Here is a 21,947-nt window from a genome sequence, read left to right as displayed (position 1 = left end):
GCATCCCATCCACTAACTTGGTGTGTGTGTGTGTCCCTTGCGAGCCGGCAAGGCTGGCCCTGAGTGAGGCAGGCAGGCAGGGTGAAGGGGGCAGGGCTGGACAGCCGGACATGGCGCGAAATCGGGGCCAGCGAGCCCTTGCGGAGTGGGGGTGGGGAGGTCCCCAGGTGAGGGACTGCGCCTGGGAGGGGAGGGTTCATGGGGTGCAATCAGCCCCTTATGTTCTCCCCACGTGTGTAAGACAACGGGGTCTGGCCTTCTCAGCCCTATTTGGTTATTGCATGGACACGTGGAGGAGAAGTTGGGAGGGGTGTGTGTGTGTGTGTGTGTGGAGGGGGGGAAGTGGACAGAGGCGGAGGGGACGCCCCCACCCCCTTTCTCGTTTCCCGCCACTGTCCATGGCCAATCAGGAGACAGGCGTCCGCCCCCAGATCACGGATCTCTCTCGCGCCGCCCCGCCACTCCCAGACGCCCAGACTTTTTTCGCGGGAAAATAAAATAAATCGGAGCGTCTGGCCACGCGCGCGCGCGCGCACGGTGAAGCAGCCAGCGGCCCAGTGGACACTCGTTCGGTGGTGGGGTTCGCCACTTGCAAGCCGGGGTCCCCCGGGAGGATCGCGGAGGGCCGGGAAGGTGAGCAGCAATGGAGGACGGAGGAGAAGTGGGGGGTCCCCCCCAGACCCCCCGGCGGGCACCCACTCTGAGGAACTTGGCGCGCGCGGGCCGCTCCCCCCCACCTCAGCTAGTTCTAGAAGCTTTGCCTCGCCGCCGACCCTCCTCTAAGTCGCCCCGGGCCGAGCGAGGGGGCAAGTGTGGGGTGTCGGGGCGAGCTGAGTTCCTGGGTGTATGTGTGGGTGGGCGCTACGGGGGTCGCCACATGGAGAGGCTGGGTGGGTGGGTGGGTGGGTGGGTGGAGGGGGGAGGGAGGGCCCGGCGAGGCCGCGGGGGAGAGGAGGATGTCAGGCTCCGCGCCTGCGCGCGGGGAGCCCCGCGATTCAATTGTCGCGCCCGAGCCTGATTTCGCGCGCCCTGAGTTCCCCGGGCATCTCGTAGCCAATGAGGAGTGAGCGGGGCGGGGCGGTCAGGCCCGGCCTAGCCAATAAGAAGGACGGCTGGAGGGAGAGGGGGCGGGACTGGGCGGGAGAGGGGCCCCCTTGATCCGTCCCGGTGGCGGCGGCGGCGGCGGCGCGGGCCGAGGCCGGGGGCGTGTGGGCGTGGGTGGCTGCTGCGACCCTCGCGGGGCCGGTGAGCGTGCAGGAAAGCTCCTCGGGGAGGGCGTCGGCGGCGGGAAGAGGGGCTTTTAGGGCCAGGGGTCCTGCCAGGGGTCGAGGTGAGTGGTCAGTTGCCATGACCACCGCCACGGGGGTCGGCCCGCGTCGCGCACGCGCCCGGGTGGAGTGGGAATGGGGTTTGTGGGGTGACGGGTTTCGCGAAGGTGGGGTGCGGTGGAGGGCTCCTCTGTGTTTGTGTGTGTGTGTGTGTGTGTGAGTTCCTTACTCCCCACGAGGGACTTCTTGTGGAAGTTCGGGCTGGCGCGCCCGGAGCACTTGGATATGTATGGGATTCCAGCATGAATGAATGAATGAATGAGTGAAGGCAGGCAGGAAGGAACGGAGCCCATTGGCTGAGGTGTTCTCCTTTACCAAGAACGGGCTCTGGATGGGGAGGGTTGAGACCACCCCTTTCCCCGCCCCCCTCTCTCTGGCATGCCTTCAAGCAGCCGTCCACACTTGCTGGTCATTGAGCCATCAACTCGCTCATTGATCGGACCTGGTGCTGCTTGGGGTCGGTTGGCGCGTTCCTAGGTATGGCCTTTCCCGCTCCCCAGGAGCCTGCCAGGGCTCACACCCCCTCCCTCCCTCAGCACCCCCAGAGCATATGGTGGTCACCGGATACTGACCTGCAGGGGCCTGCGCCCTCTCTCTCTTTCTCCTCTCCTCTTCCCGCCCCGCCTGCTTCCCAGCTCCACCAGCACCGGCACCATGTGGGTACAGGTGCGCATGATGGACGGGAAGGAAAGCTACACAGTGGACTCACTGTCCAGGCTGACCAAGGTAGAAGAACTAAGGCGCAGGGTCCAGGAGCTGTTTCACGTGGAGCCCAGCCTGCAGCGGCTCTTCTACCGGGGCAAGCAGGTAGGTGTCCGACCCCGCAGGCAGGCTGACCGCCCGCCCGCCCGTCCGGCCTGCTCCGCCCCACCCGCCACCTTTGTTTTTGCTTGGGTCCAGGCTCCCCGCCCCATCACAACCCCTTGTCCGGTCCTGGCTCCGGAAAGGAGAGTTCTTACGGCCACCTCCTACCACCCCCACCATGCCTGCGAGAACAAAGGGCAAGGGCAAACGGGCAGAGTGACACTCCGGGGCCCAGGAATGGGCTGGGTTGTCTGGGACGTCCAGCGCCTTTGCGGAAGTTGGAGGTGGCCTCCCCCCCCTTCCCGCCCCACTGTCCCTCCCAATAGAAGAGGGACCCCCTTGGACGCCAGGCCCTGTCGTTGTGGAGGAGTGTCTGTGTTGGGAATTGGGGGGCAGGGGTGGGGGCGGGTGAGTCTGTGAGCGCTTTAATGGAGTTAGGGTTAGGGTTCACCGGCACCCCATGGGGTGGTCCTGCCTAAGCCCACCCCACCTAGGGAGCGTTGAAAATGTCTGTTTGTCCACTCAGCAGCCTGCCCAGGAGTGGGGTGCGGTGACCCTGTTTGCATGGGCCGTGCTGTTTGTGTGGGATCGAATGGACAAGGCAGGTGTGGGGGTCCCCCGAAGGACCCGGCGTCCCTTGGGCCTGTGCATGGCTTGGTCGGTCCGTCTTTTGGGCAGCGTGCGCCAGATGACTTCGTTGTGGAGTTTGGAACTGTTTGCTGCTGCCATCTGCTGTCTCGCTGGGAAACGTGCCGTATGTGAGTGTGTGTGGTGTGAGCTGGCGCGCTGGGCACCCACGAGGTTCCTGTGTGCTTGCTTGCTTGGCCGCCACAGCATCCACCAGCCACAGTTTCCCTGAGGCCTGGGAGCCCCCGAGCGGCCTCCTAGCCGGCCGGCTTGAACCATTCACATTTTCCCGCCCTGCAGGGGCCTGGATCAAGCAGCCAGCAGCGTGCTGTGCCGTACTGTGCCTCTGCGCCAGGCCGTGCGCAGGCGGTAGGGTCAAAGTGGGCCGGCGCGGGCCTGCCCAGTGGCGCCTCCCCCCTCCTCCTGTGGCGTGTCTTTGTGTCACCAAGACCGGTTCTCGCCGCCCAGGGTCCTGCCTTCCATGGAGTTCCGCATTGCCCGCCTGCCCGCCCCCTCCACCCCCTGGGGCCACACGCTGAGCGGTGTTCGTGTTTCCGGCACTTGGGAATGTGCCCGGAGCCTGGGACTTGTCTGGCAGGTGACTGTCCTGGTGATTGTCTCCTTGCCGGCGGGCCCTGCTTGCCTCCTGATGACCCCTTCTCTCTTGTTGCATATCTTTTGGGGGGCACGTGTTGGGGGGTGAGTGTACCCCTCAATGGTTGAGCACTGCCCCCTGTGGTTAGCTAGAATCAATACTTGGTTCTGATCTGGTTTTGGATAAAACTAGCAAATAGTAGCGAACCCGCGTATCTGCCAGGGAACCCCCAGATATCCACAGGGGCTGGGGTGGCCAGGCTGGAGCCAGGAACTCTGTCCAGGCCTCCTGGGCTGGGCTGACGTAAGCAGAAAGCTGGGGTGAATGAAGCGAGGAGTGGAACCCAGGCGCTGTGACCACGTGGGCCACTGGGGTCCTAACTGGCTCAGTGCCCACCCCTGGGCATTGTTAGATCCAGTTAGATACAGCTGCTGTTGTGCGCAGCCTCTAATGCACACACATACAGTTAGCTGTTGTTGTGCACAGTGGGTCAGGCACACGCTTAGCCTCTTGTGCATAAGTGGTTGGGCTTGGTTCTGAGCGTGCAACAGCAAGCAGGAAGGCGTTTGTCACGGGCGGGCTTGGGGAGACCTGACACCCCTCCCCACCCCTCCAGCCCCGAGGCACAGCCCACCACTGAGGGGAACTGGGATTTTGGAACCCACACATCCCCCAGCGCCATCTTCTCCCAGCGCAGCTCCTGTGCTTTGGGGAGGATTCCTGGTCCCAGGTGCGCCCCGCACCACCCAGCCCGGCGGCAGCTGGATGTGCTATGTGTGTGGCTGGCTGTGTCCCGCCCAGGGTTGTGGGCCTTGTGGTGGGAGGCTGGAGACGATGGAGCACTGGAGCACGCTCACGCTCACGGTAGCACAACGCCCAGAGGGCACAAACAACAGGCTGTTTGCACGGAATGTTCTGGAGACTTGCTTGCTCCTTGTTTAAGGAGCAGTGACCTTGAGGCTGGGTGTGGGGCAGAGCCCAGGAGGGGTTGTGGTGCTCTCCCATGGGTTAATGGGCGGGAACACAGGCGCTGGCTCGGCCTGGAATGGGGCTTTGAGTAGGCCTGGCTGCGCCCAGGACGGGCAGCCAAATGGCGGCTAGGACGAGCAGCCAAATGGCGGCTTTTTTTTTTTTTCCCCTTCCTTCTTTGGCTACCCGGAAAGTAACAATGGCTGCCATTTGTGGCACCATTGGACTACACTCAGTGTAACGTTCTGGGCTTTCTGGAATCTTCCCTAGTCCCCCTGCCAAGCGTCTCTACCCACGAGATGCTGGTGACTGACCGCGGGCAGCCAGGGCCCAGCTCCCGGAGGACACAGCCACAGCATCTCCTTTGGGGCTCTGGAAACTGCAGGGAGTGGGGTAGCTTCCCAGCCCGTCCCACACCTTGCAGGCGCACTCCCCACCTACCCCAGCTGAAGCCGGTTGGGTGCATCAGGCTGATGGAGTGGAGGTCATCGGGCTGAGAGGAGGTAGTTGCAGTCCAGGCCTGCAGTGGCCTGGGAAGGAATTGCTGGGCCCAGGGCTGCCTCCTGCTCCTAGGAGTCCTTGCTGCTTTCATGGCTCCGGCAGCTGACCTGTGGCCTCCCCACACACAGCACGGCCTTGGCTTGAGGCTGTCTAGGCAGGGGTCCCTGCCACTGCCGCTCCTCACTGCTGGGCTGGGTTGGGCTGTGCTCGCACGGGTCTCTCCCGGGACAGTGGAGGCAGCTGGAGAGGCATCTTGTCCCTGAGTGGGCATGGTCCTCTCTACAGGCAGGTGCCAGCCAGAACCCCACGTTCCCGCCCAGCCTGGGGCTGATGATCTGGGTGCTCTGTGAGGACCGCGCTGCTTGGGAATGTGCTAGAACAAATCCCCGGGCGTGCTGTTCCCAGCTCTGTTGGTTCACAGTGTCCACAGACGTGTGGCTTAGGGCAGGAAGCTTCCAGAGTTGGCCAGCCCAGGGAGGGGTAGCGTACCAGTCCCTTTTGGCCTCCTCTCACTCCTGTCTGATGACGTGTGCTGGGCCATGGAGGAGACGCATCGGGGCCGTCCCCTCTTGTGCCAGTCTGCTCACGTGCCTCTGGGGCCCCAGTGCGTCCAGTCAGTGCCCCTGTCAAGCGGTCACCTGGATTTAGCCTCTGGACTACATGCTTACCACCAAGTCCCCATCGTTGTCTGGAGCCTGGCCGCCTTCTGCTTTCTACCTTGGCTTCAGTCACCCTGGCCGTGGGCAGTAGCCATGACGTGGCCGTGGGCAGTTGTCTCCTCCTCTGTTCTCCACTCTGTGAGGCGAGTGCACCGTCCGCTCTGGGCAACTCCGTGACGGCCTTGTCGGCTGATGTGTTGGCTGCTTTGTTGAAGTGAGCGGTTCTCGTGCATATCCCTCTACGTCTGGGGTGTCTGAAAGGGTGTGTGGAGCAACGCGACAAAGAAGGGGTGACCGGATGGCAGACTAGCTCAGTCGGATGTGGGGTCAGAACGTCCCTTGTGGTCCCAGCCACCTTACGGGGACCTGGCCTGACGACAGGAAGTGGAAGATTTTAGGAACAAGAGGCCTAATGTTGGCGACACTCATCTTGTCCTAGTTTATGCATCAATTGTCTTAACCTCTTAATGTCTCTATAGTGCCAGTCAAGCTGGGGCATAGCCTGGTGTTTGGAGGAAAGAGGGTTGTGTGTGTGTGGGTAGGGGGCTGAGGCCCCTCTGTGGCTCCTGGCAACCCTTGGGGGGGGCCTGGGGTGTGACCCCTCCCATGGGGCTACAGAGCTCTCAGATGAAATGATTGTTTCCCACTATGTTAGCAGACTTCCAAGTTAGGGCTGCTGTTTTTTTGTTAACAGTTTGTTTGAGTGGAAGACTTAGGGTATAACAGGATGAGAACATCCAGAGCCAGGAGTTCCATCCGGGTCTCCCGTGTGGATGCAGGTCCCCCAGCACTGGGGCCACTCTTCACAGCTCTTCCAGGCACATGATTAGGGAGCTGGATGGGGGAGTGGAGCGGCCGGGATGCGAACGGGTGCCCACGTGGGATGTAGCTTAGCTGACCGTGCCACATGGCTTCTCCCCAAGTTTATTGTTGCTGTGACAGTCCTGCCCTTCAGCTGTGGTAGCTTCTGCTAATGTTTGCCCCCCCCACCACCTAGCCTTGCATGACTCCAGGATGGCCCTGGACCTAGAACGTTCCTCCCACATCTCTTGGAGATGTGGCTGTGGGGAGGCCTGGGGCCTGGTCCCTCTCTCTCCTGCTGCCTGAGATGCAGCGGCTGAGGAAGGCTCTCCAGCCAGTGGCTGTGCAGGCATTCGCACGGACCCTTCTGGAAAGTTCCAGAAGCAGCGCCAGGAAGCGGCCTGACCAGCCTGGCCACTTCCTGCCCCACCTGAGCAGGACTCATGCTATCACTTCATGTGGCTGGGCTCACAGCTCTCTTCCGGGTATCCACTCCCAGCCGGCCACCTTCCTGGGCTCAGCTTGGGAATCGGACTGTGGACTCTGGGCCGTTGTTGCCTATCGTGGTGTTGTACCTGTTTCCCTGTCACCTGCTGGCTGCTTACCCACTGCCTGCTCCCTGACTGTGATCCCCAAATGAATGGGCTTTGCCCTCCTGGGGTGCCCGCTCTGTTGCCTGCAGCTGTGTGATAACCCTTGTTGCAAGTGGTGCCTGTGTGTGTCCCTGCGTGACTGGCCCTCGCTCACTGCTATCTACTAGCCCCTGCTGAGAGTGAGCCTGCTGGGGTGACATGCCACGACTGGGGGCCCCTGAGTTTGGGGACCTCAGGTTGGCATAGCCATGGTTTGCAGTTCCCAGTACAGCCCCTCCGTCCCGCAGGGTGGCCTGGCTGTTCCTGAAGGCTGCCCACAGGGTGTCCCTGTCACTGTTAGGCTGGGGTCACTGGAGTTCACAGCCCCTGGGAACTCCCTGCCCCGGCCCCTGGTGCCGATGGAGAGGCACGTGTTGCTGGGCGTCCGTGGGTGTGGTGATGTGTGGCCAGTGGTGGTGTCCCAGCCGCCGTCCCAGTCCCCTCGTCCTATGTGGCTCTTCCCCTTTCAGTCCTATGGGGCAACGGGGCGCGGAGGGGCCTTTGTGGTTTGGCTTCTGGTCTTTCCTAGAAACAGTCAGTGTACCCACACAGCCTGGCCACGAAGGGTGTGACTCTGGTTCTGGGTGTCTTCAGGCTAGCACAGGAGTCCACAGTCCCCCTGCAGGAGAGCCTGTGCTGTCAGCCACCACTGGTGCCCCGGGTACTCCCCCCGTTCATGGCCACCTTGCCCACATGTGCATCCGACAGCAGACACCAGGGCGTCTGTGCCCCACAGCCGCGGGGACATGTGTGTACCAGTTTGCTGGTTCTCATGCCATGCTCCGCCTTCCGGCAGGCCATGCCCTCAGGAGGGCTGGTGGGAACAACGCAGGTCAGGTGCGGGCGCGGGAAAGCCAATGAGTCTCTCGAGAAAGTGGATGAGTTCAAGTGCACTTCCCCCTGCCCCCTGCAGGCTCAGGCTCCCAAGCCTCCCAGGTCTCTCTCACCCCCAGGCTGTGACCCCAGGTGCTATTTGCATGTTAATAGCAACTGAGCCAGCCTGGGGGAATAGCACCTAGCCCGAGGGAAGCTGCCCTCTGTGTGTGTGTGTGTGTCCTCTTCCTCTTTCCTTTCCTTGGCGGACCAGGCAGACCACGCCACGTGTGGGGACATGTGTGGTTGATATGGCCATGCACCTACCTCCTGGCACACGTGGGGACCCACCTCCCGGACAAGCATCAGTGACATAGGAGATGCTTGCTGTGGGTTGAGCTCCAAGCTTCCACAGGTAGCAGCATCCCCCGCCCCAGGGCCTTGGTGGAGACTGGGCTGCCACCCGGCTCCCTGCTCATGTGCTCAAAAAGGTGGCAGAGGCTGGCTCAGGCGGGGGCTTGGGCCCTGGTCACCTGTGTGTATGGGAGACCCACATGGAGCTCCTGGCTGTTGCTGAACTGTAGGGAGGGGGGTGAACTAGAGAATGGACTATCTCTTTCTGTTTGTTCTTTTCCCTCCCGGCTACCCGCTTCTCAAATCTTTTTTTTTTTTTTTCCCCTTAAATCCCTTAAACATCAAAGCCTGGTGGGTGCCTGTAGCAGCCCAGGATTGTATGCGGGCAGTGGCGCCAGAAGCCCTCATCAGTCAGGGAGCCAGGGAGGCGTTTTCACTGAGCAAAAATGAGCAGCTCCCCGGTGGTCCCACTCCCTAAGCCCCCCCCCAGCTCTCCTTCAGTCTGACTGAACCCTGCCAGGCTGCCAGGCGAGAGGCGGCCCCCCGGGGGTGGGGGTGGGCAGGCAGCACCTTGTTCCTGGCCGCCCGCATGGTGCACAGAGGGACCCACCGCAGCCTCTCTCTTGGCCCACCTGCAGATGGAAGACGGCCACACCCTGTTTGACTACGATGTGCGGCTCAACGACACGATCCAGCTCTTGGTCCGCCAGAGCCTCGTGCTGCCCCCTAGTGCCAAGGAGCGGGATTCGGAGCTGTCGGACACCGACTCAGGGTGCTGCCTGGCCCAGAGCGAGTCGGCCTCCACTCAGGGCGAGGCCGCCGCCGAGGCGGACGGCCAGGCCCGCCTTGCCGATGAGGATGTCTGGGACGAGACGGAGCTGGGGCTGTACAAGGTGAGGTTGGAGCACTGCTGCCCAAAGGGACGGCCGTGGTGGTCAACAGCTTGGGTGCTCCCTGCACGCAGTGGGGAGACTGGGACCCCGGCGTGGGATCCGGCCCTTGAATGTCACCAGAGCCGTGGCTGAGGTTGCTGGGCTCATCGTGTCCAGGCCTGAGGTGTCCCCCCGGGGCCCTGATGACAGCTTCCTGTCCCCCGCAGGTCAATGAGTACGTGGACGCCCGGGACACAAACATGGGGGCCTGGTTTGAAGCGCAGGTGGTCCGGGTGACGCGGCGGGTCTCGTCCCGGGATGCGCCCAGCAGCTCCACGGCCAGCCCGGACCTGGAAGAGGACGTCATCTACCATGTGAAATACGACGAGTGAGTCGGGGCTGGGATGTCGTCCACCGCATGAAATACGAGAGACAAAGAGATCCTCCATCCACTGGTTCACTGCCCAAGGGCCACACGGCCAAAGCCAGGCCCATGGAGCTCTATCCGGGTCTCCCTCCTGGGTGGTAAGGGCCTGCGCATGCGGGCTGTCTTCTGCTGCCTTCCCAGCTGTGCTAGTGCAGAGCTGGGTCAGAAGTGAAGCAGCCAGGACTTGAACCTGTGCTGCTGGGCGGATGGTGGCTCCTGCCTTTCCGTTGTCTTCTTAAAGAGGCGTGGCAGAGCATCACGCATTGGCCAGAGCGTTGTGCTCCCTGCGGAGAGCATGGCCGCAGGGCTCTGACAACCGCCCTTCCCCACCAGCTACCCGGAGAACGGCGTGGTCCAGATGAATTCCCGGGATGTGCGGGCACGTGCCCGCACCATCATCAAGTGGGAGGATCTGGCCGTGGGCCAGGTGGTCATGCTGAACTACAATACCGACCAACCCAAGGAACGCGGCTTCTGGTACGACGCTGAGGTGTGCAGGAAACGGGAGACCAGGACGGCACGGGAACTCTACGCCAACGTGATGCTCGGGTGAGCCATGTGGGCCTGCTGCCTGGGGACCGTCCTGATGGCCCCCAGCCCTGCCCCGAGAGACAGTGGTACTCTCTGTTGTGTCACACGTGGTCGGATGGGTGGTGTGATCAGCCAGGCCAAGCTCGGGGGCACCGGAGCCCACCACAGGTGGTCTCACCCCACTCCTCTCCTCCTCGTCCTCCAGAGCTTTCTCCCTGTCCCCCTCAGAGGCTCCGGCCCTGCCACTTCGCTGCCCTTCTGGGGGTCTGAGGGCTCTGGGACCCCCCCAGGAGTGGATCCCGTAAGGTTGTGTTTAGTGTGACATCAGAGTCGCTGCACAGGGCGATGTGGGTCGCAGTGTTTTCATTCTGTGGCCAAGTGTATCTGTAGCAGAACCCCGGGGCAGAGGCCCGGCAGGGGTGCAGGGGCAGGGCTAGGGTGAGAGAGTCTACAGCACTCCCCCCACTTGGGGCGTGGGTCTTCAGGGGTGTCTGGGGTGGAGGAAGCTGGTGAGCAGACTGTGGGGGTCTGCCCAGGCGGGCCTCGCTGTAGAGTGCAGTGTGGCAGGCAGGAACAGTAGGAAACCCCAGAGGAAGCCGCAGTGGCCACTTGGGGCAGGTGATCGTTGGCATCCCTGGGGCCCTCCAAGGCGTGGTCACCTCCTCCAGTGTCTGTCCGTGTGACGTTGGGTAGGCCCCTGTGAACCCCGTTCGACCAGGCTGGGGTCAGGGAGGGTCGGAGGGCCGTCCCCCCTCCACCCCCGAGCGGCTGGAGTTTTCTGAGCAGCAGGCGGGCAGGTTTCTGGGGGGGAGGTGAGTGTGTGTTGGTGTACTTCAGTTTTCACAGATACACAGAACTTGTCCATACACACAGCGTGTGGGGGCCGAGCCAGGACACGTGTGTCTATAGAGACTTCTCGTTTCCGCGTAGTGAACATATTTCAGAATCCTTTGGTTTGTGTTCTCCTTTGCAATAAGATTTTATTTCTTTGAAAGAGAGACAGGGAGAGGTGTAGTTCCCTCCCCACGAAGCTGTGGTGGCTGTGGCCGGGCGGGAGGCAGGAGCCAGGAGCTCCATCCAGGTGCGGTTCGTAGCCCTTGGGCTGTGCTGTACTGCCTTCCCAGACCCTGGGTCTGAAGTGGGGCGGCTGTGGTTCCAGCCAGTATTCCCATCGCACGTGTGGTTGTCCCAAATGGAAGGAGAGACCACACAAGCTGAGCAGCTGGGACTTGAACTGGCGACCACAGGGGTTGCCGGCACCACAGGTGGAGACTTAACCTACTGTGCCGCACGGCACTGGCCTCTGCAAGTGGCAGAAGTCCACTGCCTCACCCTCTGGCGTAGAAGCTGCTACGTGACCTGCCATGCCCAGCGCCGGCCCCTCCAGTGCAGGCCCTCTCGTGGCATCCCTGTGTGCCAGCCTGTGGACCAGTGGAGAAGGCCCTCCCCGGGCGGTCTGGGCTCCCAACGGGATCCACTCCTTGATGCGTGCCTTCGAGCTCTTGACTTCTGCTCAGGCAGGATGCTGTGAGCACTTCACGCAAAAGGATTATGTCCTCGCTCGCCAGTATCCTGCAGCCATCTTGTGTTCTCTGGGTTAAGTGACCGGCCCCTTGTGGAGGCACCATCATGTGGCCAGTGGCACCCTTGTGTTAACTGGCTGGAGAATTCTGGGGCAGCGCAGGACAGGGGCCAGTGCAACTCTCCAGACCCTGAGGGCCTGGGTGGGAGTTCTCCCTCCTGATACCCACTGGCAGGCGGCAGACAGGGCCCGCCCCCGACGCGGGGGGCACCCAGCCTGTGGCGGTGGCAGGCTATTGGGGAGCGAGCCAGCAGGCGGGCGGGAAAGCTCGCCCTCTCTGGGTGCTGTACCTGTTAGAGATGTCGGGATGCCCCTGCCCCCCAGTAGTGCTGGTGGAGGGGTCGGGGTGAGGGGGCCATGGCAGGGGGGTGCTTCTCAGCATGGTTCTTGCTGCCCAGGTCTTGGCAACTCCGTGTTTTCATTCCCATGGGCCAGGCCCCCGTCTCTCACATGCTATGTGGGAAAGGTCTCTGAGGGTATTCTGGAATGTTCCTAGGACACAGAACTAAAAGCCAAGGGGGTCTTGGTGTCTGGCTGGTTTCGAGATCCACACACATTTGGTGTTGAATACATCTTTCCTGTGGGTGTTTGGGGGCCCCTCGTGGGGCTTGGGGGATCGCGCAGGCAGCATGGCTGAATGTCCTACGGTCCGTCTCTTACAGGGACGGTTCCCTCAACAACTGTCGCATCCTCTTTGTGGACGAGGTCTTCAAGATCGAGCGCCCCGGCGAGGGGCCTCCCATGGTTGAAAACCCCTTGAGGCGTGAGTGCTGCCCAGTCTTCCTCCTCCCTGCCATCCCCGGCATCCCTGGGGCACATGGGTAGTGGCAGGGCTTCCCCTCCATCCCTGGGGTTGGAAGTGGGGCGCCCCCTGGCTTTCCCTGACGCCATGCCGTGTGCAGGGAAGAGTGGTCCCTCATGTAAGCACTGCAAAGACGACCCCTCCAAGCTGTGCCGTGTCTGCGCCTGTCACATGTGCGGCGGCCGCGAGGAGCCGGGCAAGCAGCTGCTGTGTGATGAGTGTGACATGGCCTTCCACATCTACTGCCTGAACCCCCCACTCACCGCCGTCCCCAGCGACCCCGAGTGGTGAGAGTGACGGGAGGGCAGCGCTGGGCGTGCGTGGGGTCGGCGGGGTGGGGCGCCTGTGGGAAGGGGTCTGGCTGCCGCTGCCAGGCTGGGGAGCTGCCGTGCCACAGGGTGCCCCTGGGCAGCGCTCTGACACACTTGGGGCTCCCTGCTGCGACCACACTGCCGGCCTGGCTGGGTGGCGGTGTCCCCCTTGCTCCCTCACTGTGGCGCCGAAGACCACCCAGCCCCGGGCCACAGCCTGCCCAGGGTGCAGCACCACAGCCAGCCCGTGAGCGGCCCTGCCCGTCCCCGCAGGTACTGTCCCGACTGCCGGATCGACACCTCAGAGGTGGTGGGGGCCGGAGAGCGGCTGCGGCAGAGCAAGAAGAAAGCCAAGATGGCATCAGCCACTTCGTCCTCTCAGCGGGACTGGGGCAAAGTGAGGCTGCAAGGATGCTCTTCCCGGCCACGCCCACGCAGCCCCGCCCATAGCATCATGGCCACGCCCATCCAAGTCCCACCCACATTCCCTGACCACGCCCATGCAACCCGCCCACCGCACTCCCTGGCCACGCTCAGGCAGCCCTGCCCACAGCAACATGGCCACACCCACCCAAGCCCCGCCCACACTCTGATCACACCTACACAGACCTCCCACTGCAGCCCTGGCCATGCCCACCCAGGCCACGCCCATAGCACGTGCTGGTCACGCCCATCCTAGCCATGTCCCGCCCCTTCCCTTGGCCACACCCAACCATAGCCACACCATACCCCCTGCTCCTTGCCCGGCCTGTCCTCCCCTGAGTGCTCACATGCCGTCCCCCCTGTTTCCACGGCGGACAGGGCATGGCCTGTGTGGGGCGCACGAAGGAATGCACCATCGTCCCCTCCAACCACTATGGACCCATCCCAGGCATCCCCGTGGGCACCATGTGGCGCTTCCGAGTCCAGGTACCTGCGTCCTGTAGCCTGTTTGGCCATCTGTCCTGGCACCAGCCTCCCAGGATGGCCCGTGTGCCCCCAGGATGTGGCTCTGGGGTGCTGTGGACATGGGCACCGGGTCTTGCTCTGGGGAGTGGGCACTACAGACTGTGTTCTCTGGTCCCCTCCCAAAATGTCCTTAGGTAATGCTGGGTGTCCCCCTTAAAAAAATCAGGTTTTGTTTGTTTATTTGAAACAAATTTCTCTCCCCACTGACTGCCCCAAACGCCTTCAGCAGCCGGGGCTGGGCCAGGCCGAAGCCAGGGTCTTAAGTCCAGGGTTCCCACGTGGGTGGCAGGGGCCCACGCACCTGAGTTGTCGTAGCTGCTTCCCAGGAGCATCTGCAGGAGGCTAGATGCCAAGTGGGAGGGCTGGGACTCCAGCCAGGCATACCCCAGTGAGGGAACGGGGTGCCCTAAGCCGCAGCTGAAGTGGTGCGGCGCGGTCAGCCGTGTTGGGGTGTGGGTGGGGTGGGCGGGGAGGCAGGCCGTCCAGCCCCGATGTGCCATTCGCTGCTCCGCGCTGCCACAGGTGAGCGAGGCGGGCGTCCACCGGCCTCACGTGGCGGGCATCCATGGCCGGAGCAACGATGGTGCCTACTCGCTGGTCCTGGCAGGCGGCTATGAGGACGATGTGGTGAGTCTGCAGCAGGGGGCCTCATCTTCCTGACAGAGCCTGGCCCTGACCACGCTCTCCGCCGCCTTGCGTGTTCCCAGGGCTGGACGACCCTCCCCACCCCGTCTCTAGAACTTTCTGCTCTCCCTAGCGCCCAGCCTCTTCGTCACCACCACCCCCTTTGTCCGGATGTGGGCTTCCTGGAAGTGGCATCCTCCTTGTAGGGTTCGTCCTTTAGCACCTGACGTCTTTGAGGGGCCCTCCCTCCTCATGGGGTCGCGTGGCAGTGTTATTGTCCCTTTCACAGACTTCTCCCCCTGTGTCGCGTGGCGGGGTGATGCCCCGAGCTGTGCTCAGGCACATGGCTGCTCCCACGCGCGGGCTGCTCAGAGCCCTCGCTCTGGGGGGCCCCACAGGAGCCCCGTCTCATTCCTCGGGGGACACTCCTTGCCGCCATAGCCATGCGCGTGTCTGCCCCCCCGGCCTTGCATGGGACTTCAGGTTCCTGAGGGGTGTCGGGGTGCCTCCCTGCTCACCCGGCCCCTCGCCCCTCCTCTCTGATTCAGGATCACGGGAACTTTTTCACGTATACGGGCAGTGGTGGGCGAGATCTTTCTGGCAACAAGCGGACAGCTGAACAGTCGTGTGATCAGAAGCTCACCAACACCAACAGGTATGTGCGAGGAGGTCTCCTTGGTCTGTACTTAGGTTGTTTTTGAAAATGTCTTCAGTTGTTTAAGGTCAGACAGAAAAGAGGAGGGAGTTCCCATCCTCTGGTTTACGCTCTGAGTGTCTGCGACCACTAGACGGCTGGGCCGGGTTGAAGCCAGGAGCCAAGGACTGGAGGGCTGGGCTGCCCGTGCCCTTGGCCTGGCCCCTGGCCTTGTCCCGGTCATCTTTCCTCTGGTTCTCTGCTGTGCTCTGAACATATGATCTCCCGGCTGTCCCCACAGGGCGCTGGCCCTCAACTGCTGCGCCCCCATCAATGACCGACGGGGTGCTGAGGCCAAGGACTGGAGGTCCGGGAAGCCTGTGCGGGTCGTGCGGAACATGAAGGGTGGTAAGCACAGCAAGTATGCCCCAGCCGAGGGCAACCGCTACGACGGCATCTACAAGGTGAGCTGGCAGGCCAGCCGTGCCCGTGGGCTGCGCGGCCCTGAGGGAGCCACACGGCGCTGCTGAAGGCCCGGCCTCACCCCTGCAGGTGGTGAAGTACTGGCCCGAGAAGGGCAAGTCCGGCTTCCTCGTGTGGCGCTACCTGCTGCGGCGGGATGACGACGAGCCGGGGCCGTGGACCAAGGAGGGGAAGGATCGGATGAAGAAGCTGGGCCTCACCATGCAGGTGAGTCCTGGGGTGCGGGGGCGGGGCTTCACTCCGCAGTCTGGCTGGTTCCCTGTCAGGCTCCGTGGGATGCCTGGCCTGGCAGGACAGAGGCTGGTGGGGGTGTCCCACCTCAGGGTGCTGCCTGCCTGCAGAGCAGAGAGGAGCAGAAAGCCGAAGGGTCAGGAGGGGAGGACAGAGCGCCCCCCATCCCTCCCAGTGCCAGAATTCTGGCTCATCACGATGAGCTTCCTCACAGCAGTGGTATCGTGGACAGGGAGTGCGGCTCGACAGGAGGCTATTGAAGGAATCCTAGTTGCTGCCATTCAGAGACTGGCAGGGCCTGGCCCCCAGGGGTCACCTGGGCCGGTCCCTGGAGCGCTGCACCCCGTGGGAGGCAGGCAGCAGGGTGGAGGCAGAGGCCCCGAGGGTACCAGCTCTCTTCCTGTCCTCGTGACCTGAGCTTGCTACAGAAGGGCCAGGGTTTCTTGAAGAAGAGGTGGGATGGTGTTGCCTTAGAGACGGGCCACCTTGCGATGATGCCTGTGGGGAGGTCAGGGAGCCCTGGGGTTGGGGAGTATCTGCCCAGAGGCTGAGCTGGTGCTTGCCTACCTGGGACTCAGCAGCCGGGGGGGACCCTTGAGTGCACAGGAGGCTCTCCTGGGGAGGACCAGGGTTCAGGGCCCTGGAGATGGAGCAGGGTGGGCAGCGAGCAGCCCCCGGCCTTGGCTCTCACGACATCCTTGCTCCCTGCCCGCAGTACCCAGAGGGCTACCTGAAAGCCCGGGAGCGGGAGACGGAGAACAGGAAGAATATGATGGCAGCCAAGAAGGCAGCCAGGAAGCAGACGGACCAGGAGCCGGGGCCGGCGGCCAAGAAGGCCAGTGGCAAGGGCAAAGCCGCGTGCAAGCGGAAGGGCACCGCGTCGACAGGTGGGAGTCCGCCGGCCCATTCACCTACCGCAGGGCCCCGCCCACGCCCCACCTCCACTGCAGGGCCCCGCCCACGCCCCACCCCCACTGCAGGGCCCCACCCCTCACCGCAGGGCCCCGCCCACGCCCCACCCCTCACTGCAGGGCCCCGCCCACGCCCCACCCCACGACAGGCCCTGCCCGCCCGCCTAGGGCCACGCCCCAGCAGTGACTTTCCCCTCGCCCTCATCATCACGTCACCCTGCGCCTCCTTCCAGACCAGGACAGTCCTAGCTCCTCGGGCAGGGCCAAGAAGACCAAAGTGGAATCGTACAGCCTCACGGCCCAGCAGAGCAGCCTCATCCGCGAGGACAAGAGCAACGCCAAGCTGTGGAGCGAGGTGATGCAGTCGCTCAAGGACGGCCCGGTGAGTGGCCCCGGAGAGGGCTCCCCTGTCGTCACCCCCTCGGGGCTTGGGGCTCTGCACCCGACCCTGCGTCTCCCCTGAGCCCTGCCCCCCAGCACCCTCCACCTGGCGGCCGGGGCTGGCGTGGCCCGTGTGGGCTCGGGGCCTGCTTCCCTGGCTGAAGGCCCAGTCCCTACGTCACAGGTGTTCCTCAGCAAAGTGGAGGAGACCTTCCAGTGCATCTGCTGCCAGGAGCTGGTGTTCCGGCCCGTCACCACCACGTGCAAGCACAACGTGTGCAAGGTGGGCTGCCCCCGCGCTCCCCAACTCCACCTCGAGCTCCTGCTTTCGGGGTCACAGTCAGAGAGGTGGAGCTCCCCTAACAGCCGGGCAGGAGCCAGGGCTCTGAGCCACGTCCCCCTTGTGGGCATAATGGAAGTGGATGGAGCAGCTGGAACCAGTGCCCTTATATGGGGTGTCCACTCCACAGGTAGCGGCTTAGTCCTCTGTGCCACAGCTCTGGCCCCTACAGGGGTTTGGTTGCTCCCATGTGCTCTGCAGCTGTTCACTGGACTGGGGGTCCTGACACTGCCTGCTTGCAGCCCTCCTTGGTGCCTGGCTCTCGGCCACCTGCCTTCCTCTTCCTGGCTCGCCCTCCAGCAAACGCGTGCCTGGTGGAGAGATGGAGCATGCCCGTTCCCTGGTGCTCCCTGCAGGTTGCTGGCTGAGCCCGGGAGATGCATCCAGGCCTGCCGTGTAGGTGACAGGGATGTCACCTCCCCCAGCCTTAGGTGGCTGAGGGTCCAGGTGGGAAGGAGCAGGTTGGATAAGAACTTGTGAAGGGCATGTCCCCAGGAGGGGCAGGACAGGGCGACTTCCTGGAGGAGGTGGCATTAGTTCCATCCTGGAAATGATGGGTCGGAGCACAACACAGATAGGAGCTGCCAGGTCGGGCAGGGGAGCCGCAGGGCGACCCCGTGGCAGGCCACACTTGCAGCCCATTTGATCCCACTGGGGGAATTTGGAGAGGCTGGGGAGGAAACCCTGCACCCCCAGGACCACCACGCGGAGCTCCCATCCCCCAGCCAGCCCTACCTCGCCCTGCTTCCTGTCTGGGGGTCCAGGCAACTCCAGGGCCCTCCTAGGAGTGGCTCCTTGCGTCCTTCCCCCTTGAGCAAGCCGTCTTCCAGGTCCCTCCACGTCAGGGAGGGTTGGGACTTGCGTTCTGTTCAGGGCTGGGTCGTTCTCCAGTGCGACCATGTTCTGTGTTCACCCGTGGGCCTGGTGCCACTGGAGCCCAGCTCTGGCCTCAGCCCTGGCCTTAACTATGTCACCCAGAAAGACATCATGTCTCGGTGGTGTCGTCACCGCAGGCTTGCTCTGACAAAGTCAGGTTCTGGAGTTTGTGAATGTAGGAAGTAAGAGCGCGGACTAGGGTGGGCAGTGCCAGGACAGTGTCTGGCGTGTGCCCCACGTGGCCCTTGCCTCAACTACCTGAGCAGAGCATACTTGGACAGGTGCCCACACCCATCCCTGGTATGGCAGATGGTATAACTAGAAGTCAGTCAGGGCTTGCCAAGGTCCGTCAGACCCCAGCAGCCCTGCGCTTGCCTCTGTCTCCAGCAGGCACGAGGCAGCCAGTGGGGGCTGACCTTGAGCCTGCCCTGTTGTCTGACTGCCCCCTGCCAACCACCACTATGTTTTCCTCTTCTCCCTGAGTGACCTGAGTTCCCAAGCACCTGCTCCGTGGTGGGTGGCCAGGTGGCGGGCCTCTGTCCCTCCATGGCTGGGGGGGTGACACAGCCAGCACCCCCGATGTCTCACCTATCCGCCCTTTCCGTTCTTACAGGACTGTCTTGATAGGTCCTTCCGGGCCCAGGTGTTCAGCTGCCCGGCCTGCCGCCATGACCTGGGCCGGAGCTATGCCATGCAGGTGAACCAGGCGCTGCAGAATGTACTCAACCAGCTCTTCCCCGGCTATGGCAGTGGCCGGTGATGGCGACGGCCCGTGCCGCCCCAAGCACCTGTTGCAGGGGCCCACCCAGGTCCCCTTCGTAGAGGGTTTTAATTTAAACTTGTAGTGAGTGGGTCCTCCAATGCCCCAAACACGCAAAATGCTTGTCTTCCTTCTCCCTTCCCGACCCCACATCTCCATCTGTTGCCAAGTTCAGGAATCTGTATTGCTGACCGGAAGTTGAATTTTTCCGTGTTAAGATTTTCTTTTTCTTTCTTTTTTTTTTTTAAACATAAAGCCTGCCACGTACCCAAAATCCACCTGCACCACACTAAAACACAGCATTTTTGGAGGCGGAATTTGCAACATCCTGGCCTGAGGCCACCTTTGCTCCCCCACCCGTACAGCTGGCAAGATCTAGAACCGCGGGGGCCCCTCGGCCCGTGTAGGCCAGAGGGAAGAGGCAGCCAGGAGGGTCCTGGTGCCAGCCACCGGCCTGGCGAGGCCCCGGCCATCTGCCATGAGATTGTTGCAAGGAAGAGAAGAAATGAGCCCTGGGCCAAATGCCCCTCCACCCGCACCCCTGCCGCTGCTGCCTCCGAAGCACCCCTGCCTTGGGTGTCCCCTGCAGCTCCTGGGTGTCCCCAAGCCACGGGGTGGGTACCGCGCTGGCCCCGGGCTGCACATAGAAGGCAAGCTGTCCACGCACATGGCCATGTTCAAGTGCCTTTGCTGGCTGCCTTCTTTGTCAAGATGGGGCTCTGTTGTTTTTTTTTTTTTTTAGCACTGAATATTTTGAAACTTGCCAGCCAGGTGCTTGGGCGCGCTGTCACTTTCAGCGACCGCTTCACTTTTTTTTTTTTAAACTCAGTGACTGAAAAATCTAAAATTTTTTTGTATGTTTGTTTTTTCTTTTTTTTTGTAGTTACTGTATATGTACCCAGAAAGAGAACTCTTTGGTTCTGTATTTTGTCTTTTTTTTTTTAATGGTTTTGTTCATTTTTTCTAACTTTACCAAAGTTTGCAGCTTATACCTCAACAGAACAGGGATATTTTTAAACCACAAAACTGCAGACAAAACTGGACCAATAGTACTTTGAAGGGTTTTTTTGTTTGTTTGTTTCTGGCTGCCTTCTGATTAGGTTGTTAACGTATCAATGAAGAAGCAATAAGATTGTGTGTGGGCTTTTTCTAAAGTTCCATTTTCCTTGTCAAGATTTTAGATTTCTCAAAATAAATGTTTTCCAGAAATGCATCAGGCGGCGTCACACCGTGGCTCACTGAGATGTTTTTGCAAGTGCTTGGCATAATTCTGTTGCGTCTTGTCTTTACAAAGGAAAAAGGAACAGGTTCCTTGTTTCCCTAAGAACCCCGAGTCCCAAATTGGTTTTTTATATATATGTATTTTTAAGATTTGTTTTGGTTGGAAAGGCAGATTTACAGAGAGGAAGGGAGACAGAAAGATCTTCCTTCTGCTGGTTCACTCCCCAAGTGGCCGAAACATCTGGAGTTGAGCCGATCTGAAGACGGAAGCCAGAAGTTTCTTCCGGGTCTCTCACGCGGGTGCAGGGTCCCAAGCCTGCTTTCCCAGGCCGCAAGCAGGGAGCTAATGGGAAGTGGAGCAGCTGAGACACGAACCTATGGGATGCCGGCACGTGCAAGGTGGAAGAATAGACAACTGAAGCTTTGTATTGGCCCCACGTTCACTGGTTTTAGCATGTTTGGAGTTGGGCACGCCCTCCCCACGCATTACAACCCACCCCCGCCAAGAAACTTAACACTCATGTCTTCCTCGGCCTCTCACAGCACTCAGCCGCCACAAATCCTTCTCCTTGTACCTTGGGATTCAGCACTTTTGGGGCATTTGCATTCACGGGATCCCACTGTGTACGGGACATGAGGGCTCCCCACTTTGTGGCAAGTGTTGGCACCTTGTTCCTGTTCGTGGCTGTGTGGCGCTCCTGGACCCCTGTCTGTTATCCCCCTTGGCTGGTTACTTATGTAGAAGGTCAAGGGAAGGGAGCGTGATTTGTGCCTGCCTCTCCCCCAGGGCTGGGCCTGGTCATGCCTGGAGCTGGGAACTCCTTCTGGCTCTCTCCCCTGTGGGTCGAAACATCCAAGCCTGTGAACATTACATTTCCACCTCCTGGGGTCAGCTTGCCGGCTCTGTGGCTAATCTTCCACCTGCAGGCACCGCCCTGGCCTGAGGAAAAAGCAGAAGAGACTGGCCCAAGGGCTTGGGACCCTGCACCTGCATGGGAGACCCAGAGGAAGAGGCTGCTGGCTCCTGGCTTCGGATGGGCACAGCTCCGGCCATTGTAACCACTTGGGGAGTGAACGAGCAGATGGAAGGTCTTTCTCTATATCTGAGCTGGATGGGAAGCAGGGCTGCCAGGATTAGAACCGCTAGGCTACCATGCTGGGCCCAAAAATAAATCTTAAAATGTCCCATGTGATACATGGCACTGTTCAGCTCTCCCACATCGTGCCTAGCTGCACCCTGTACCTGCAGCTGCGCCATCCCCAGGGTCAGATTCCCTTCCTGGGAGCTCCTTGAACACCACATTTTAACAAACTCCACCAGCAACAGGCACACACGGGGTCCCCAAAGAACCTGGGTGGCCCAGAGCACATTCACGTACACTTAGGGGCCTTCCTCCAGCAGCCAGGACTCCTCGGCAAAGGCTCTGCTGGGGAAGGTGGCACTTGAGTGGGACTGACAATGAACCTGTGCCCCCCACCCCCGGGGTGGGAGTAGGTACAGGTCACCCCTGGACATAGAGGTCACCTCTGGGCACAACAGGGTGGAGCTGGTGTGGCAAACACAGGCTGGGTCGCCAGCAGGTGCCAAGTGCAGGGTTTGCAGGGCAGGATCGGCACTAAATTCCCTAAACTTCCCTGCAACTCGGGCTACCTCAGAAACGGCGCCCCGAATTCCGGCTCCGGGCCTCGAACCCTGATCCTCCCCCAGGATGCCCGAGGCCGGCGCTGTGCTGCGCCTCACGTACTCAGCCGCCGCCTGATAAGTAGGGCGGGGCCTGGGGGGGCCATTGATGGACATCCGTTGCAGCCAGTCACCGGCTCGGGATGAGGCCGCCCACCAATCCTCGCTTCCCTCTGTGCCGCCGTGGGGCGGGCTCCGCGGGGCGCTCCTTGTCCATCCGGGGCCCACCCTCCGTCGGATTGGCCCTGT

At 61.8% G+C, this 21,947-nt stretch overlaps 1 protein-coding gene across 2 annotated transcripts; it reads left to right on the top strand.

Moving 5' to 3' along the window:
- The first annotated feature begins 579 nt into the window (after positions 1-579).
- UHRF1 (ubiquitin like with PHD and ring finger domains 1) lies at positions 580-19,331 on the top strand. 2 transcript variants are annotated; one of them, XM_058657734.1, is made up of 17 exons: positions 580-633; positions 1,964-2,135; positions 8,722-8,976; positions 9,183-9,343; positions 9,716-9,931; positions 12,158-12,258; positions 12,398-12,584; positions 12,882-13,005; positions 13,410-13,517; positions 14,079-14,183; positions 14,729-14,835; positions 15,116-15,278; positions 15,367-15,504; positions 16,244-16,415; positions 16,673-16,821; positions 17,005-17,103; positions 18,650-19,331. In XM_058657734.1, exons 2-17 carry the CDS (start codon positions 1,983-1,985, stop codon positions 18,794-18,796), a joined length of 2,385 nt encoding a protein of 794 aa, XP_058513717.1. In that variant the 5' UTR covers positions 580-633; positions 1,964-1,982; the 3' UTR covers positions 18,797-19,331. The 2 variants fall into 2 exon arrangements, with proteins under 2 accessions (XP_058513717.1, XP_058513716.1); XM_058657733.1 differs by lacking the exon at positions 580-633 and adding an exon at positions 1,148-1,245.
- Positions 19,332-21,947: the final 2,616 nt, after the last annotated feature.

Source organism: Ochotona princeps, chromosome 33 (assembly GCF_030435755.1).
Source record: "Ochotona princeps isolate mOchPri1 chromosome 33, mOchPri1.hap1, whole genome shotgun sequence".
In the NCBI taxonomy this organism is placed as follows: Eukaryota; Metazoa; Chordata; class Mammalia; order Lagomorpha; family Ochotonidae; genus Ochotona; species Ochotona princeps.
This window is presented reverse-complemented; position numbering and strand designations above follow the sequence as displayed.